The sequence below is a fragment of the Oryzias latipes genome, chromosome 22, assembly GCF_053564925.1.
Source record: "Oryzias latipes strain Hd-rR chromosome 22, Olatipes_Hd-rR_3.1".
Classification (NCBI taxonomy): domain Eukaryota; kingdom Metazoa; phylum Chordata; class Actinopteri; order Beloniformes; family Adrianichthyidae; genus Oryzias; species Oryzias latipes.
In genome coordinates this window covers 28574443-28592527 of record NC_136258.1, presented here as the reverse complement: position 1 = coordinate 28592527, position 18085 = coordinate 28574443, and the positions used below count along the sequence as shown (strand labels likewise).

Below are 18085 nucleotides of genomic sequence, written 5' to 3'. Positions count from 1 at the left end.
GGGGGGGATAGAATACCCAGCATTCTCTGCAGAAAGGATGTTTGCTTGGCCACAGAGGAAAAATGAGAGATGATCTTCACCCACTGAATCAACGTCATCGTCGCTGGAAAACCTTAGAGCTAAAACGTTGCAACTAATTTTCGTCTTTTGCGAGTTTAGACAGCGCGCGGGAATCCTTTCCCTTCTTTTAAGGGTTAACAGTGATTTACAGATCAGTTTTGCTACAAAATCCCTGTAAAAACGTAGGTTACTTCTCAGGCCGCACCCAATTTTTTCAATTAAAAACATTCACTTCCCACGCGGTTCCTGTCAATACAGGTGTGCCCCAGGGTTCTGTCCCGGGACCCCTGTTATTTATCATTTACCTTCTACCTCTTGGTCAAATCGTCCGTAAATACACGATACACTTCCTTTGTTATGCGGACGACACCAAGCTCTACATCTCCACCAAGCCAATGTCCTCTCTTCCTCCCACTTCCCTCACTGACTGCCTTCTTGCAATTAAATCCTGGTTTACCGCAAATTTCTTAAAATTAAATAATGACAAAACCGAACTTCTCCTGATTGGCACTAAATCTGTTATAAAAAGCATCCAGAATTTCTCCATTCCCTTTGGAAACTCCTCCATTTCCCCTCTCCTGGTTAAGAGTCTGGGTGTCATCTTCAACAGCACCCTCTCCTTCACTTCCAGCTTAGTGGCCTTGTGGTAGAGTGTCCACCACCCTGTGACTGGAAGGTCGCCAGTTCAATTCCGGCCCGAGTCATACCGAAGACTCTCTTGACACTCAGCATTAAACCACCAAATGATCCCCGAGCGCGGCTGTGTCTGCAGCTCACCAATGGGTCAAATGCGGAGAACAGACTGCCTGTTCCCACCTTCCCAGCACCCACCTTCGTCGTCTTTGCCCTTCACTCGGTCCTCGTTCCACTGCCGTCCTGGTGCACAGCCTCGTCACTTCCCGCCTGGATTACTGCAACTCCCTTCTTTTTGGTTTACCACAAAAAACTATACGAAAACTACAAAATGTTCAAAAGTCAGCTGCCAGAATGATCTCTCAAACACACATCCATCCAGCACATCACACCTGTTCTGCTGCCTCTCCATCGGTTACCGTTCACACGGCCTCCACAACCTTTGCCCCGTCATACCATCCGGATCCTGTTTGTCGTCAGTGGTGCCTCCAGAAATTTTTCATGGCTGTGGCCGGTAGGGGGCCACTTTAAATCTTGGGGTGGCACACAAAAACCATGAGCTATATTTTTAAAATTCATTCAGCTAAATTTAGTAAAACAGCTGTAACAGAAAGCTAAATGCCTACTGACATATTTTGATTTATTGTGTTTCTATTTAATGCTATTGTCTGCTTGGAGTGTTCGGCTTTTGACTGGCAGATATCTATAATAAAGTCAAATCAGTTGTTCTGAAATAATAATAGCAATAATTATACCCTTCCATTGTAATAATGATTAATTCTATAGACATTTCTATTCAGGCTAATAAACATGAAACAGTTTCATTATTAGGGCAACATAATTCTAACTTCACCTGTTGGTCCAGGAACAGGTGGAGCCGCTTGCGTCTCTGACCAATGATGCTGACTGTCCCTCGTCTGATGCCATCTCATGTTTTTCTTCCTCATTATCTTCTGTCATTCATGCTGCTCTGTCTCATCTTCCTCCTCCTCACTACTCCTCTGTTGCTCCCCTACCATCTCTTTCGCTCCTTCTGCTGTACTTTTCTTCTTAAAATAAGAATATTTGTAGACTTTTCTTCATTCTCTGAAAATTGACATACACAAGCATCAACTAATGACTTTAGGTAACTGTGGAAACAGGACAAAAACACATCTACATGCTGCTGTTAACACAACACACCAGAAATGTCAGACACATGTGACGGGGGACAACCTAATTTCCATACATAAAAATAATGTCTTTGCACTTCCACCACCGCTGATGCTGTGGTGTCTTTGAAATTGTATTTGCGCACAAAACAGATCAGGTCAAGTAAATTACAGTAAACTGATTAAGACACCACAGAAAATATCTAACAGGTGTGAAAAGAAATGTAGTGTTTTGGGATGCGTGTGTGTGTGTGTCCGTGTGTGTGTGTGTGCTGAAACCGGTACTCGCGGAAGGGGGGGGGCGCGTGTGAGGGTGTGAAGCGCATCCATGCGCGGTCAGTTGCCGTTTTGGAGTTAAGGTAAAAATAATAAAGAAAGTTCCTCTTGAAGAACTGAGACCGGTTCTTTGGTTTGACCCGCTCTGGAGGCTCCGAGGGTTCAAACGCGGAAGTGAACCCCGAAGGAAGATCCGCCTCACCGTCTTATTCATGTTCTGCATCCAGCTGTGCAGACATCTGTAGCTTTTGATGTCTGCACACGCAAAGGCAGCAGGGAGGGGAGGGGGTGTGGGCCAGTTAAGGTGATCAGAGCGACTCGCCGCCTGCAGGCTGTACATTTGGGATGAACTGCACACCTGATGCTACCACAGTTTATAGTGGCTAGTGGGGTGGCCATGTGTCGCCACTGCCACCCGTACCCTCAGATCCTCCTCCACCCTTCATCTGGTGGTCCCCCACTGCTCGCCTCGTCACTATGGGGAGCATTCAGCTACTTTGCCCCCCGGCTCTGGAATTCACTACCCCCTGACCTGCCAAACATTGGCTCTCTCTCACAATTCACTAACTAGAACCCCACCTTTTCCAGCATGCATACCGTATTTCCCCCCATAACAACATTCCTCCCTGTTTTTAAAGGGCATATTTTACTGAACACTTTATTGCTTTCACTATTATGTGTGGCGACCTTTGGTTCCTAGAAAGGCGCCCAATAAATATTTTTATTATTTATGTAACCCTTCAGTGTTGACATTCCTTTGGCTCCCGTCACTCTTCAACCGTTTGCGTGATTGTGAAATGGAGAACAGCGGCTTTGGGCGCCACGAAACACTGTAGGTTACTAATGTGTGCAAAGCCGATATGAAAAACCACTTTTCTTCTGCGTCAGAATCACTGCCGTCACGCCAGCCGCCATTCAGATCTGCGGTGTCAAATGAGCCACTCCTGGATTTTTACTGCTCTCGCATTCGCAGCTTTACGGGAACTGGGCGAACACGGCTGAAATCCCTTTCCAGTTTTCAAAATAGGTTGAAAAAAACTGAAAAGTCAAATGAATGACTGAAGGACAAAATAAACATTATTCTTATATTAATAAAATAAACATTTATTATGAAAAAGGTAGAGATAAGATTGGGTGTGTATAACAAAACTCCCAACCATATTATCTATTCATGTATGTTAATTGTAAATGACCAATACTGTTAGGTATTTGTCTCAACATTGCATCTTATGACAAAGATGCAATGTTTAAAACACTGTAGTTTAGGAGTTTGCCATAATCCAGGCCATCAGCTGCTTTCATTCTCTTCAGGACTATGTTGGCTACTTCTACAATCATTTCCAGGCACTTTTACTGTAAAAAATCTGAGTTATTCATGTTAAAAATCCTAAATATTTTACATTTTCACAAAGTCCAATCGTCTTTTTCTGACACAAACAATGTTTGACACACTGTAGTTTAGGATTTTGCCCTACAAAGATCTTTGTTTCTTCGTGTCCAGCATGTGCCAGAATGAAGGATCCTCGTCGTCTACCAGCCGGTCTTCTTAGGCCTCTACCTGTGGCCTGTCTGTGCCCTTCAGAAGTCAAAAAAGCCATCCTGACCATTCTCCAAATTAGTCCATGCTTTTTCCCCTTCCTGTTTTGAAAAATCCAGAGGAATCAATTTTTATACAGGCACATAAAATAATTAATTTTTGAGGTTTTTTTTATGATACAATAAAGAAACTATAAAAAACAATCAAATAATAAAATTAACATTAACAAGCTGACCCACTAAACCTGCTCACTGGAGTTAAGAGCCTGAATAAAAAGATGAGTTTTTAAAAGTGTTTTAAAATTACTAACAGTTCTGGCTGAACTCTCACCCTATCCCTTAGAGATAGGGTGAGAAGCTCGGTCACCCGCGGGGAGCTCGGAGTAGAACCGCTTCTCCTCCACATCGAAAGGAGCCAGCTGAGGTGGCTCGGGCATCTAGTCCGGATGCCCCCTGGACGCCTCCCTGGAGAGGTGTTCCGGGCATGTCCCACTGGGCGGAGGCCCCGGGGAAGACCCAGGACACGCTGGTGAAACTACGTCTCTCGGCTGGCCTGGGAACGCCTCGGGGTCCCCCCAGAAGAGCTGGAGGAAGTGGCTGGGGTGAGGGAAGTCTGGGCATCTCTGCTCAGTCTGCTGCCCCCGCGACCCGGTCCCGGATAAGCGGAGGAAGATGGATGGATGGATGGATGGAGTTCTGGCTGACCTCACAAAAAAGGGGAGAGCATTCCAGAGTTAAGGAGCTGCAACTGAAAAGGTTCTGTCTCCCCGAGTCACAAGCAGAGTCCTGGGAACCAATAACAGCATTGGATCATCAGATCTTAGGACTCGACGTGGACGGCACACATGGAACAGCTCAGAGAGATACGGAGGTGCCAGACCGTTCAAACACTTAAAAATCAGAAGTAAAATCTTAAAAATGATTCTAAAAGACACAGGCAGCCAGTGAGGAGGGTGTAAAAGTGGAGTAATATGCTCACACGGTCTGGTCCCTGTTAACAGGCAGCCGCTGAATTCTGAACCAGCTGGAGACGGCGGAGCAGAGACGGTCAATGCCACTGTAGAGAGAGTTACAGTAGTCCAGTCTGGAGAAGATCAAAGCATGGATCACTTGTTCCACAGCATGAGGAGGAAGATGTGGCTTAACTTTGCTGATGAACCTCAAGTGATAAAAATTAGACTGGACTACTGCACTGACCTGACCTGACCTGACCTGCCTGTCAAGGTTTACCCCAAGATTCTGAAGGAAAGTAGCATCTGAAAAATCCAGGGAAATGAGAATGAAAAAACAGCTGCATCTCTGTCAGAAAAAGAAGGTTTGGACTTTGTGAAAACGTAAAATATTTGGGATTTCAAACACGAATAACTCAGATTTTCGACAGTAAAAGTGTCTGGAAATGTCAGTCTCTGTAGCCAAAATAGTCCTGAAGAGAATGAAAGCAGTTGCCATCATGGATTATTGCAAAAACTTAAACTACAATGTCTCAAACATAGCATCTCTGTCAGAAGTCTCCACGTCTATATTTCATAATGAAGTGTTTGATTTTCAAAAATCCTACATCATAACATGTCCACATGAGAATAATTAAATTACATTTACAATTAACATACATGAATGGGCTATACGGTTGGGAGTATCTTTATACACACCCAATCTTATCTCAACCTTTTTCATAATAATTTTTCATTTGATTAATATAAGAATAATGTTTATTTTGTCCTTCAGTCATTCATTTGACTTTTCAGTGTTTTTAACCTATTTTGAAAACTGGAAAGGGATTTCAGCCGTGTTCGCCCAGTTCCCGTAAAGCTGCGAATGCGAGAGCAGTAAAAATTCAGGAGTGGCTCATTTGACACCGCAGATCTGAATGGCGGCTGGCGTGACGGCAGTTCAGAATCAGCCGAGTCACGCCGATTGCGGTGGAAGGTTTATCAGAGATCGTGAGTTAATAGGTTTCACCGGCAACACCCGATGTTAAACAGTTAAACGAATGCAAACGATACAGACATTGTGTCATAGTAAAACTCAGACAATGAAAGCATCATGAAAAATATCAAATGTTCGTAGTTTAATTAGGGCTGACGCTGCATAGAACACAATAAAAAAATGTATTTGTAGTATTTATACAGGTGAACCTAAACCTGAACGTCAGCAAAACCACCGAGTTGTTTGGGGGGGTTTGGCGCTCAGCAGGACCCGTCACACAAACCCAGCACCATGGACAGCTCTAGGGGCCCACTTCACGCATGACTTCACTTGGTTCCAGGTGAAGAAAGCCCTGATTCATGAAGGCCAGGCCTTCAGGAACGGGTGTCCAGCTGAACATCACACATATGACCCTGATGGACAATCCAGGAGCAACCGGGACTCACAGAACCCGGAACGGATACTGGATCTAGACATTTACCAGCGCAAGCCCCTCTACTGTGCAAACCACCACAGAATATGGACCATTTTGATCATCTACTTAAACATGATTTCATTTGTTTTTGTTCATTTCTGCAGGTTAAACCCTAACCCATGAGCTCAGCACGTGTCTATTGTGTTTATGTCTACAGAAAGGTATTTACTTCCAGTTTACACCTCTGATCTTTGATCTTTTTATATTCCATTTGTACTGTATTACAGCTTATTTTTAGATTCCATTTTATTTGCTTTGTGTTTTGTTGGTCATTTAATCATCATTTTTAATTAAATATATTTATTTTCCTTTTATCTCTTCTTTCAAATCTATCTTTAAAAATTCCTCTGTGTAACGTTGACATGTTGGACGGTCCCGTTCTACTGCATGTCGTAATATGCATGTAAGTAACAAACCTTTTAGACGCTGAAGTTGGCTCTGTTTGGAGAGGCCACTAAAGGAACGTTCCACTGCATTTTTCACACTAAGACCGGGTCCTGTTCAAAAACCACAGGACCTGGACTGTTCAAACCTGGATTAAATAATAATGTAGATAATAAAGAACACATTAAACACACTTTCTGATTTGTGAAAATGTGAAATAGGATAATTTTATTGCATTTTATGCAATGAGTCCACCTAAGACCAGGTCCTATTGAAAAACCACTGGACCTGGACTGCTTAAACCTGGATTAAATAATGATTTAGACAGTAAAGAGTACATGAAACACAGTTTCTGATTTCTGAACATGAGGAAGGGAGAGATACGGACGACAGGGAAAGAGATGGGTGAAACTGAAAAAGGAAGAGATGAACATTAAAATGTCAGGGTCCAAAAAGAGAAAGGTGGACAGAGTTTTTTAAACCAGATTAGATGGACTTCCTTTCCTTTGGGTTTAATTTTTTTAGAAGTTTTTGTGCCTTTCCTGCTCGCAGCACTTTGTGTTTAAAAATAAATATTTGTTGTTTGGAACTTCTGTTGCCTCCCGTCTTGTGAATTTGTGTCGTCTGCCTGCAACACAGCTCACCCCACAACAACGGGTGGACTGATGCACAATAAATATCATTTTAAATGCATCAATTACATACAATGATCCTATTCTTTACCATCTAAATCATAATCTAAGGTTTTCGCTAATCAAAGGCATGTAATGTGTAATGTGTTCTTTACTATATAAATCCTGATTTAATCCAGGTCTGAACAGTCCAGGTCCTGTGGTTTTTGAACAGGACCAGGTTTTAGGGTGAAATATGCAGTGAAATGTTCCTTCAGTGCCCTCGCCTTTAAAAAAAAAACTTTCTTTGCTGTTCTGCTGCCCCCTACAGGCTATAAGTGGTAATTTCAAACCTCTTGGACACATCAGCATCATCTGCTTCAACATCTGTTGGTTTTATTCAATCTTAACTATTCCCTTTGCAACTTTTACTTCTCACTATTATTTCAGTAAATGCCCCCCTCTTATCCTCTATTGGTCTATTTTCAAAGCAGGGGACTTTTAATTATGATTATGAGGTTTTTAGCCAAAAATCAAGACAATGGTCGTTTCCTGTGAGTTACAGGCGGGACCGATGGCGCGGAGCAACCCCGCTCCCCCTTCCTGTCACCCATAACTCAGAGCTGTTGGTTAGCATGCTCTCCAGCTGGCTTACAGCCCCCTTCACAACCCCAACCGAACATTCCAGTGCAACTAAAATGCCAAACAATATCAGAGCAGTCCAGCATTCCAGTTTAGATCCAGATTCCAGCTCAGAGCAGGAAAACAAGGACGAAGATCTATTCGTCTGCAGGTGGATGATCAGGATGGAGCAGAGCAGGACCACCCACAAATATGACTTTTTTCAAACAGCCTCTTTTTGAAATCTCTCTCTTTTTTGTAATTTTGTAATCTCCTTTCATAAATGTTATTTTAATGTAATATTTCTTACATCTTTTATTTGAGAATTTGAAAAGCATCTTTTAGAAGATTTATAACATCCTCCATGAAAAAAACGTAAACCAAATGTGTTTGTTTGCTTTAATCACTTTTTATTTCCTATTGGTATTGAATATTTACCTAGTCTCCTTATCTATTAGTTAACTGTTGATTTTGTGCCTGTTTTACTTAAGTAAAATGTATATTATTATTATTAACTGTTCAGAAAACCTTCCAATTGGATCATTGGTGGTTCTGACTGGTCTGGTTCTGTCTGCATGCAGTACCGTCAGCGACCTGTGGGGGCGGCAGAGGCGAACCAGTTACCCTCCTCGCGGATCAATGAGCCTCACGCGCTTGGCTGTCTGATCGCTGGTATTGGCCGGGTTCGGGGTCCTGTGCTTGTATATCGACCCGGTATCGTGGTCGGTTCTTTATGTCTGATCGTTCTTGGTTCGGATGTTTGTTCCAGAACTTTCGGGCTCACCTGGGTGGGTTTGAAGTTAGCCGTCGTTAGCATCCTCGACTTGCGGGGGCATTGATGATCCTCCTGAGTCGGAACCTTTGACCCGGAGCTTCACTGCGGGGTCACATCCAGGTGAATCGGTTCTTTCCGTTTCAGACCCGTTTCGCAGGTCCGGTCCGGTTCGCCGGTTGAGTTTTGGCAGCGGGAAGCAGCTTAGCTAGTAGTAGGCTACCAGCGGGAGGAGTCGGCGGTCCACTCGAACTCTCCCGGTCCTGCTGGTTCCGGTAATGCTGGAAAGAAACTTGGAGAATCCGGGGAAGAGGAGGGGCCGAACCCCGGCGGCCAGCAGCGGCGGAGGCGGTCACGGACCAGCCGCGAGCGCAGGCGGAAAGAGCCTGTCCGGTAATGGAACCAGCACTAACAGCTGCTGGGAAGAAGGAAGTTCGGGCTCCAGCAGCGACGAGGAGCATGGTGGGTAAACCGCGAACAGCGAGCTCCTGCGTCCACGCGCGACCTCTGTTCTCACTCTGCTGTGTGTGCGCGTGCAGGTGGAGGAGGGATGCGGGTCGGACCGCAGTACCAGGCGGTGGTTCCGGACTTTGACCCGGGTAAGACTTCTAACGGGAACCGTGAGGTAAAACCTCAAAGAACCGCAACATCCCGGAGCCTGGATCAGAACTCTGGTCCTGTGGCTCTCTGGAGCTGCTGGTTGTAAATAGTTTTGTCTTTAGTTGGGTCCATCGGCTTGGCTGGTTTTGACCCAATTGGTTCCGACCCATGTCTCTAAATGCAAACCTTTTGTGGTCTGTGAGGCCAGCAGCATCACTTCAGAGTTTTGGCCCAGGAGACAAACATGTAACCGTCTGCTTTATTCAACACCAACCTGTGGTCACCTGTGCTGTAACCCCGCCCTCATTTATCCAAATAAGGTCATGACAATATGCAAAAAGGAGGTTGGAGCTCTGCCGTCAGAGGTGGATGTTTGGATACATCATTTTCTTTACGCTTACCAGACCGTCTGCTTTATTCAACACCAACCTGTGGTCACCTGTGCTGTAACCCCGCCCTCATTTATCCAAATAAGGTCATGACAATATGCAAAAAGGAGGTTGGAGCTCTGCCGTCAGAGGTGGACGTTTGGATACATCATTTTCTTTACGCTTACCAGAACTTTTTAATGTTCAAAGGGCCGGGTTCTGGTGTAGCGGGACCAATCGGGCCAGAATCTGCTTTTATTGACGTGATGATGCAGGTGGTTTGATGATGCTTTGGCTTTCTGTCCAGAGGTGGCGAAGGCGGCTCAGGTCCGAGAAAACCTGGGGATGCTGGTTTGGATCCCGAGCAGCGTCCTGAACCAGACTCAGTGTAAGAAGCGGCACGGCGTGATGGTGCTCCAGCGCTTCACGGGCTCACGCCGTTTTTTTTTCTTCTTTTCTTGTAGTGGACGAGTACATCGCCATCGCCAAGGAGAAGCACGGATACAACATGGAGCAGGTGAAGTTCTGAAAGATTGGCGACTTATTTAAGGGCGTTTAAGCCCCGCCCTGATTGGTCCGCTTGGGTTTAGTTGAACTTTTTGTTGGTTTTCATTCATGATGTATCAAATTAAATGTTTGCAAAGACGTTAAAATGATTCAGAAATCGAACCTATTAGGGTTTGTATCTGAAACAATCAGCTAAACAAACTTTATTTAAAGTGCTTTGTAATTTTGGGGAACAACAATAAAGTTTTGAAGTGAATCAGCACTTTTTGGGGACATTTTCAAAGTAGATCTGTCAGCTGTAGAGGCTAACGTTTAGCTTAGCCAGCCGCTGATTACAGGTAAAGTTTTCATGACTCAGCTTTTATTGCTACTCCGTTCAAGTCCCCACCCCGATCATCTATTCATCTATTTTAAAAGTGTTCTTAATTATGCTGATGCTTTTTTTTTCAACAAAAGCAAAGAATGGGTGTCGTTTTCTAGGACATAGTTTCTGCAGAGCGGCAGGAGTTCATTAGAAGTTGTGGGCGGGGCCGGCGACTTAAACAAATGAGTCAAAATTTGACTTAATGCCGCTGAAGGGAAGCGGGTCAGAAGTTCTGGACCGGTGACGTTTGTAATGGTCAGAAAGACGGTGTTGCGGCATTAGGCCACGCCTCCTCAGTTGCTGCACTCCCATCAGGATTGCAGCCCATCGGAACCGGTCAGAACCGCTCCAGCTGTCCTCTCTGCTCTGTCCCAGGCCCTGGGGATGCTCTTCTGGCACAAACACAACATCGAGAAGTCGTTGGCCGACCTTCCCAACTTCACGCCGTTTCCAGACGAGTGGACCGTGGAGGACCGGGTCTTGTTCGAACAAGCCTTCAGCTTCCACGGGAAGAGCTTCCACCGGATCCAGCAGATGGTATGAAAACGCCGTCGTGTTCCCGGGAGGGTGGGCGGGGCCTGACGGCGGTCTGTGTGTGTGTGTGTGTAGCTTCCTGACAAGTCCATGGCCAGCCTGGTTCGGTTCTACTACTCCTGGAAGAAGAGTCGCAGTAAAACCAGCCTGATGGACCGACAGAACCGCAAGCAGAAGAGAGAGAGAGGTGACAGGTGAGTCAACCCCTGGACTTGGGGACCCCACCCCCCCCTGGCGTTCCAAACAGGAAGTAGAAAAATCAACAGCTGCTACTCAGACTATTGGTCAGAAGAACCCTTCTTGATCTGATCCCTTTTTGTTTCACATCATTTTCATGATTTTTTTTGTAGTTTAAACGGACCAATCAGAGGCCTCGGCAAAAGTCGGCGGAGGCTGCAGCATTCAAATCGTTTGATTGACAGATTTTGTGTAGCCAATGACAGCCGACTTCACCAGGCCGTCGTTGCTGCGTTGGCGCCTGTCAGCTGATGTGAACTGAGCGCCACGGTCCCGTTTGAACACTTACCTGCTGCTCCGCACAGGTTTTTACCCGCAGACGCTCGTATCCACCTATAAGATTCATCAAGATTCAAGATTCTTTTATTTGTCACATGCAAAGTTATATTTGGCAAATACAACCAGTAGTGAAATGTAACCCAGGTCCGCTCCATGGACAGTGCAATAAAAAAGGACGGTCGGGACGGAGTCCTTAAGTGGTGGGGGCGTGGCTTTTCCAACAAGCTCACTTCTGATTGAGTGCGGTTGCTATAGAAACATTGACCAACTCCGACCCATCACTGCTGTCTGGCTCCAACATGGCGCCATCAGTATCGTGAAAAAATGGCTGCTCACAAAGCCCAGTTCTCCGGTTCCGTCAACGATCGGAACACAAAAGCTTCGATGAAGAGGAGGGTCTGCGGGGCTCAACTCTAAGCTGACGTCAGAACCTCGCCGGAGGCGGAGGCGGCGAGCTCTGGCGAGGTGGATTCAGTGGCCGTTTTCTGTTTTGACAGTGACGAGGAAGGTGAGGACGGAAAGGCAAATCCCACCAGCGACTTGGAGTTTGACGCGAACAAGGATGAAAAGAAAGAGGTGAGCTGCTCCTTTCCCGTGTGCCGACTGCTGTTTGAGCGGCTGCTGACAGAGTTTCTGCCCGCCCACTTTCAGGTCGGTTCCTCAGCGGAGGGGTCAGAGGTCAAACCAGCTTCTGGACTCAAGGTAAGAACACCTGAGGCTGGTCTCTGGGACAGACCCACCTCATAGATCAGCCTCCTGGCTGTTTTTTTTTTCTATGGTTTTCATAGATGAAAACGATCAAAACGCACAGCGGCCACTAGGGGACAGCAGTGCTGCAGGCCTCAGAGAAACTTCATGCTGGGGGTTGATGGAGCACAGGAACAGTGGAGTAATAGTGATGCCGCCACGTTGCACACAAAACTTTCTAAGTCACAAATGAAAATATTAAAAATATATTTTTTTTCTTTTAATTTCTTTCTTTTTTTTTTGCTTTAAAAAAATATTTTTGCGTTTGCAACACAAATGTTTTCGCATGTGTTGCGTCTCATCTCACTTTTTTCATATCTTTGGTTTTGCTCACACGAGTTTCAGTTTAGGGTGACAAACATTTGTTTTGCGAACGCAAAAATATTTTTTGAGAGCAAAAATAAAAACTTTGGAATTCATATTCGGGTCTGCAATAAGAACACAATTGGTTATGTCAAATACACACAGTAAAGACCAAAGGTTTGGACATACCTCTCATTCTAAAGGCCCGTACACACCGGGACGAATATTCGCCAGGCGTTATTCGCCAGTGTTTTTCGCCACGTTTTTTGTGTTCACACCCAGGCGATTTTCGCTGACGATGGGCCGAGCGAACATGCAATTTCATTCCCTGACATTAGATGGCGCTTAATGTAAACAAAAATACTCCTGTACACAAGGTGGCGCTTCGCAACTTTACGCTTCTTAAAGTCGCTTTTCACTCAGAAGAATAGAGCAAGTATTTACGCGCTTGTCAGAATAATACAAAGAAAACATGAATATTTCAAGCACCAGTAGCTCCAACTGGTGCTTGGTTCGGGGATATTTTAGAATGTCCGTCAATATTTCTTCGCGGCAGTGTAGACGCTACTTGGCGTCTATTTTCTTCGCTGGTATGTGTGCTCAGCAAGGCAGTTTTGTGTTTGAGCGCCCCCAAGTTGTGTTTTACTGTAACTTCAGAGGCTCCAGACACGTGTGCAAAAGCGCCATTCTCATTGGTCGAATAGATTTCGACGCGACGCGTCGAAAAAAAAAACCCGAACCCGAGGCGTTTTTTTTTTTTTTTGACGCTTTGACGCGTGGCGTTTTTTCGCGTCTGTGTGCACACTCTCATTGGTGCCCTTTGTTTAGTCACGAGGCGTTAAACGTCGGCGAAAATCGCCGGCGAAATACGTCCCGGTGTGTACGGGCCTTAAGAGTTTTCTTTATTTTCATAAAATTGTAGATTCACACTAAAGACATCAAAAATATGAATTAACACATGTGGAATTATATACATAACAAAAAAGTGTGAAACAACTGAAAGTATGTCAGTTTTGATAGAGACATATTTGTGGGGTAAATGTTATGTAGAATTTTTTAATGTATTTCTGTAATTTCGTTATTTATACCAAATGTATCAGGAACCATCATATAAAAGATGGTTCAGATAGATTTCTCCTGTAGCTGTAACGCCAGCCATTGATCATTAAGGATTTTAGAAGCTTCTTGATGTTTAAGGTGAGAGGTCATCAGCTAAACTAATCCTGAGGGGAGATTTCCATCGAGACGTTCAGGTCAGGACAGGCGCAGCTATGACATCATCAGACTGCGACGCGGGTCGAGGAGCAGAACGGTTCTGTAGCACAGATTCGGTTCTGGTTTTGGGGAGATGCTCAGACTCTTCCTGTTGTTGTTGTTGTTCCTCCGGACCCCCCCTCCGCAGATTGGTGGGAGGGCGGCCCAGAGGATGAAGAAACGCCCCCCCAGAGGGATGTTCCTGAGCCACCAGGACGTCCTCTCTCTGTCATCTTCAACCCCTCAGGGCCTCATCAGGCAGCTGGACTCTCAGGTGGTCTCCATCAAAAGACAGGTCCGTCCCGGTCCTCCTGTCACCCCCAACCCCCCCGCAGAGCGCTCGCTCACCTGTCCGTCACTTTCAGATCCAGAGCATCAAGCAGACCAACAGCTCTCTGAAGGAGAACCTGGGCTCGGGGGTCGACGAGTTCAAGCAGCCCGAGGTAACCATGGCAACACGCTTTCCCACCGCTCTAGTGGGGCTCCGGCTCCACGTCTGCCCGCGTGCAAAAGCTGCACATGCACGTCTGCAGACGTGCATGTGCAGCTTTTGCACGCGGGCAGACGTGCACCAACACGTCTGCACGCGTCCTGGTCTGTTCTGGGTCACAGCTCAGTGGCGAACGCTCAGAACGACCGGGTCGGCTTCGGTTCCATCGTTCTTTTGGAGTAACTGTATCCTAACAGATCCAGATAGGTCGCACGAATGTTGAAACTCTGTTTAGATTCAAAACAGGAAGTCCCCCCCCCTCTCCCCCTTCCTTCCATGCCGCTGTTCCTGCTTTGCAGGTTGTCAATCACGCTTCTGGACTTTTCAGGTTCTGCTGCGGTTTCCAACAGCGTCAAATGTTTCCTCCTTTTTTGAAGCGGAAATTGTTCGTCAGTTTCTAGAAGTTCCAGGTAAAATCTGGAGTTTCCCCAGAGTCTAGAGCTGCAGTGACGGTCCACTCCATCATTCAACATTAGAATGAGTTTTTCAAAGAATCTGTTTCTGATGATGTCACAGAACGACGGCGGTTGAAGTTGTGCAATAAAATAATGACGTTTATGAGGATAACCTCTTCAGATTCCAAAGAAAATAGTTTATTTTTTATTTTTATGTCGATTTTTTGAAAGGTTTTTAGAGATTCTAAGGTTGTATTAAATTTATACTAACAAGAAGGAGCGGCTTTAACAGAAGAAAATGCAGGATTGATGCTATATTGCTGAATGAAAATGAAAAGGCTCGAAAAATAAAGGAAATAAAGAAATGATCAAAGTTGACCATAAATAAAGTTAACACAGCACAATAACGATAAAGATATGTTTGTGGAAAAAGCCAGAGCCGGGGATCGAACCAGCGAGCTTCTGCACCAAGGATTCCCCATTTGTTTCAATGGAGGCAGAAATCCTGGAATATCTTGAAAAGTTTAGGGATTTGAAGGAGCAAAAGTCACAGCTGGAAAAAGCCGAAAGAGCTGAACATTTGAATAGTTGAATGGTTGAAATAGATGAAAAATTGTAGAAGGAGTTAAGCGGCAAAAAATGGAGGGAGATACTAGAATAACAATGGGTTGAAGGCTCAACCAATCAGGTAGAAGCAGGTTAAATCCAGAAAAACGTTGACATCAGTAAAAAATCTTTGTTACAAAGACGACGTCGTCTTGGCTAATTCTGCTGACGTTTGGTGCGTTTAGATCCCGTCAGACAGATAAATGCTGCTAACATCGTGCTAACATACTAGCAAGAAATATTGAAACACGTGACAAGTTTCATGTTGAAAACAAAATTCATGCCATTTTATGTTCTAAGTCGGTGATCCCTGACCTTTTGCCGCCCACGGACCGGTGTAGGAACCAGAACTGTTCGGCCTGCGATGAGTGTTCTGGGGCCTGACACTAATGATGATGTCACACTACGGTAGCCCCACTTGGACAAACTACGTAGTGTCGAGATCTGCTCGGGCTCCGTAATTCTATCACTATCTCACATGTCATCGGACCAACGTACAGCCAATCAGATAGTGTGACGTCATCATTAAAGGCTCCTGGTTTTTGTCTGTAAATGCAGCTTTTATTTTGAAGTTGAAGGCTCTCCTGTTTCCTCTCTGGATCTTTTCTACCAAAAGGAACGATCGAAATGTTTTTTTTTTGTTAACTTTGGGGGGAGCGGCGGATGGATTTACGACATGCGTCAAGAAAGCGTCGGATGTAGTGGAGAGAATCCAGAAGTTTTTCAAAATAAAACTTCTCTCAGAATCAGATTAGAAATAAAACAGAAAGAATGCAGGTGGGGCTTTTTTTGCAACTGTCCCACCGACCGGTACCGGTCCACAGCCTGGTAGCTGGGTCACCACTGATACAAGAATTCAAGATTCAGCTCTTCTCAAACATCTAAGAGCTTCTGTCTTCCTGCTGATGTTTTAGAACACTCAGAAGTTCAACAACCGCTGGACCACAGAGGAGCAGCTTCTCGCTGTACAAGGTAACACTTGAGATACTGTTGAGCAGGTGACCTAGAACGCTTTCTGGTCTGTAATTGGTCCGTGACTCTTCCTCCTCCTTCAATCCTGTACAGCGATCAGGAAGTACGGGCGGGACTTCCAGGCCATCTCAGATGTGATCGGCAACAAGTCGGTGGTCCAAGTAAAGAACTTCCTGGTGAACTACAGACGCAGGTTCAACCTGGATGAGGTCCTGCAGGAGTGGGAGGCAGAACATGGCATGGAGGCGGGAGGCGGGGGAGGAGACGAGGACAAGATAGAAGCATGTGCTGTGGAGGAGGAAGAGGAACCAGCCTGCAAGCAGAAGAAAGAGGTGAGAAGTTCAACTACAAATCCCAGAGTTCTCAGTGTGACGGTCTCATTCTGATCGGCTGACACCTCTTATCATTTGTCGTCCTGCAGGATTTATCATCTCCAGCAGACCCTGAGAAGCCATTAGCTTCCTGAAGCCACACCTCCTAAAACCTGCCCCTAATGCCTGACTCCGCCCCCGGGGGGGTCTCTGTTTTATTGCTATTTTATTGTGTTTGTATTATTTTTTTCCCTGAGTTTCTTAGTTCTTCTGTTGCTCAGGTTTAAGGTTTGTGTCATGAACTGTGTCACCTTTTCTGGACCAATCAGAACTTGCCTGTCGATCAATGAGAGAGAACCTTTTTTTTTCTTCTTTTCCTACCTTTATTCTGAAGTCTGTCTGCGTTTAAACCTTTAACTTCCTGTTTGCATTTCTTTGCGCTTTGATCTGTAGAAATGAAGCAGCCATAATGGATAATGTCACTCAGGTGAGGGCATGTCTGATGATGTCATCCTGTTTTTAAGGATTTTAGTCTTTTTAGCAGAAATACAATAAAACCAAAGTTCAAAGGTCATGTGTGTCGTCTTTAAATCAACTTGATAGACGTCATTTTATAGAATTGAGGAGGACTGAACCTAAAATATCTCTTAACTTCATTGACTTAATCACAGTTTGTGTTGAATCTACGAACGGAACAGAATTGACTGGAATCGCATCCTTTTATTTTGAAAAACGGCCTCAAACTCGGCTCAAGTGAAAAAACGTGACAGAAGGATGATCGATTTAATCGTCCTTCCATTCATCATCTGTTGTGTTCAAAAGTAAACTACTTCTTTTAAAAAGCCATCATACTGATCAGCAGATCATCTTCTACTGACCAACTCACCATTTGATGAAATAAAATTAATTACATTTGGAGACCCGGTTACTTTCAGAATAATTCAAATTAAAATCAAATTGTGTTTAAAGATTTAAGAGATACAGAGGATCAAATATGAGAACCAGTGTCTCCACAAGAGGAGTTAAGAAATGGGAAAACTGCTAGGAAGACATTAAAAACTGGCAATACATTACAAATTTTAATTATTAAGGATAACATAGATATAAATGCACCAACAAGATTTACTCATTTGCACTTTTTTCTAAAATCTTTTGAACATGATTGTTTTCTGTGTTTATTTTTTGTAAATCTGCTATATACATATCTATTACACATACTTTTTTACTGTTTGTATACATATGTGTGGGTAAAATGAAAAAATAGGCTCCTCCAACTCCAGAAGTTATTTGCCCAAATCCCTTTTCCAACTTTGAATTTTGTAAATCATCATTATTCTTCTGTTTATGTTTTTATCATTTCAAATTAAATAAATGTGCTTAAATCTATTTTTTTTCATGATTTTTCACCAATTTAATGGAAAAAAACTGAAATTGAACTGATTTAAAAGCAGCCAAATATAATGAGCATACTATGCAAACCAATAAAAAGCCTTCATTATTTAAACATTTTTAAGTTATTTTAGTTTATGGAGCATCAAAAGCAGAAACTGTAAGGTTTGAGCAGAATTTAAGGTTTGAAAATGTTTTTGTGTTTTTAAAGTCTTTCTTTTTCTAGATCAAATGTTCTCCTTTTTTTCTTCAAAAATAAATATTGAGACAAAATGTGTCTGATA

General features: G+C 44.3%; 1 protein-coding gene and 1 long non-coding RNA gene across 2 annotated transcripts; one reads left to right on the top strand and one right to left on the bottom strand.

Annotated features, from left to right (window-relative positions):
* Nucleotides 1–678: 678 nt before the first annotated feature.
* Nucleotides 679–8597, bottom strand: LOC144989119 (uncharacterized). The gene is made up of 3 exons (XR_013653274.1): nucleotides 8458–8597; nucleotides 1086–1226; nucleotides 679–1017 (listed from the first exon to the last, which is right to left on the bottom strand). It is a non-coding gene; the product is annotated as an uncharacterized LOC144989119 (long non-coding RNA).
* Nucleotides 7351–16984, top strand: rcor1 (REST corepressor 1). Its single transcript, XM_011492635.4, has 13 exons — nucleotides 7351–8907; nucleotides 8985–9044; nucleotides 9721–9801; nucleotides 9878–9930; nucleotides 10660–10821; nucleotides 10894–11012; nucleotides 11832–11910; nucleotides 11986–12036; nucleotides 13787–13933; nucleotides 14004–14081; nucleotides 16044–16101; nucleotides 16195–16433; nucleotides 16523–16984. Exons 1-13 carry the CDS (start codon nucleotides 8724–8726, stop codon nucleotides 16565–16567), a joined length of 1356 nt encoding a protein of 451 aa, XP_011490937.1. The 5' UTR covers nucleotides 7351–8723; the 3' UTR covers nucleotides 16568–16984.
* Nucleotides 16985–18085: the final 1101 nt, after the last annotated feature.

Excerpts from the sequence above, each read along its gene's own strand:
- rcor1 (XM_011492635.4), top strand. The coding sequence starts at position 8,724 with ATGCTGGAAAGAAACTTGGAGAATCCGGGGAAGAGGAGGGGCCGAACC. Across the intron at positions 11,911-11,985 it reads ACAAGGATGAAAAGAAAGAG|GTCGGTTCCTCAGCGGAGGG; the intron begins GTGAGCTGCTCC and ends GCCCACTTTCAG. Across the intron at positions 16,102-16,194 it reads GCAGCTTCTCGCTGTACAAG|CGATCAGGAAGTACGGGCGG; the intron begins GTAACACTTGAG and ends AATCCTGTACAG.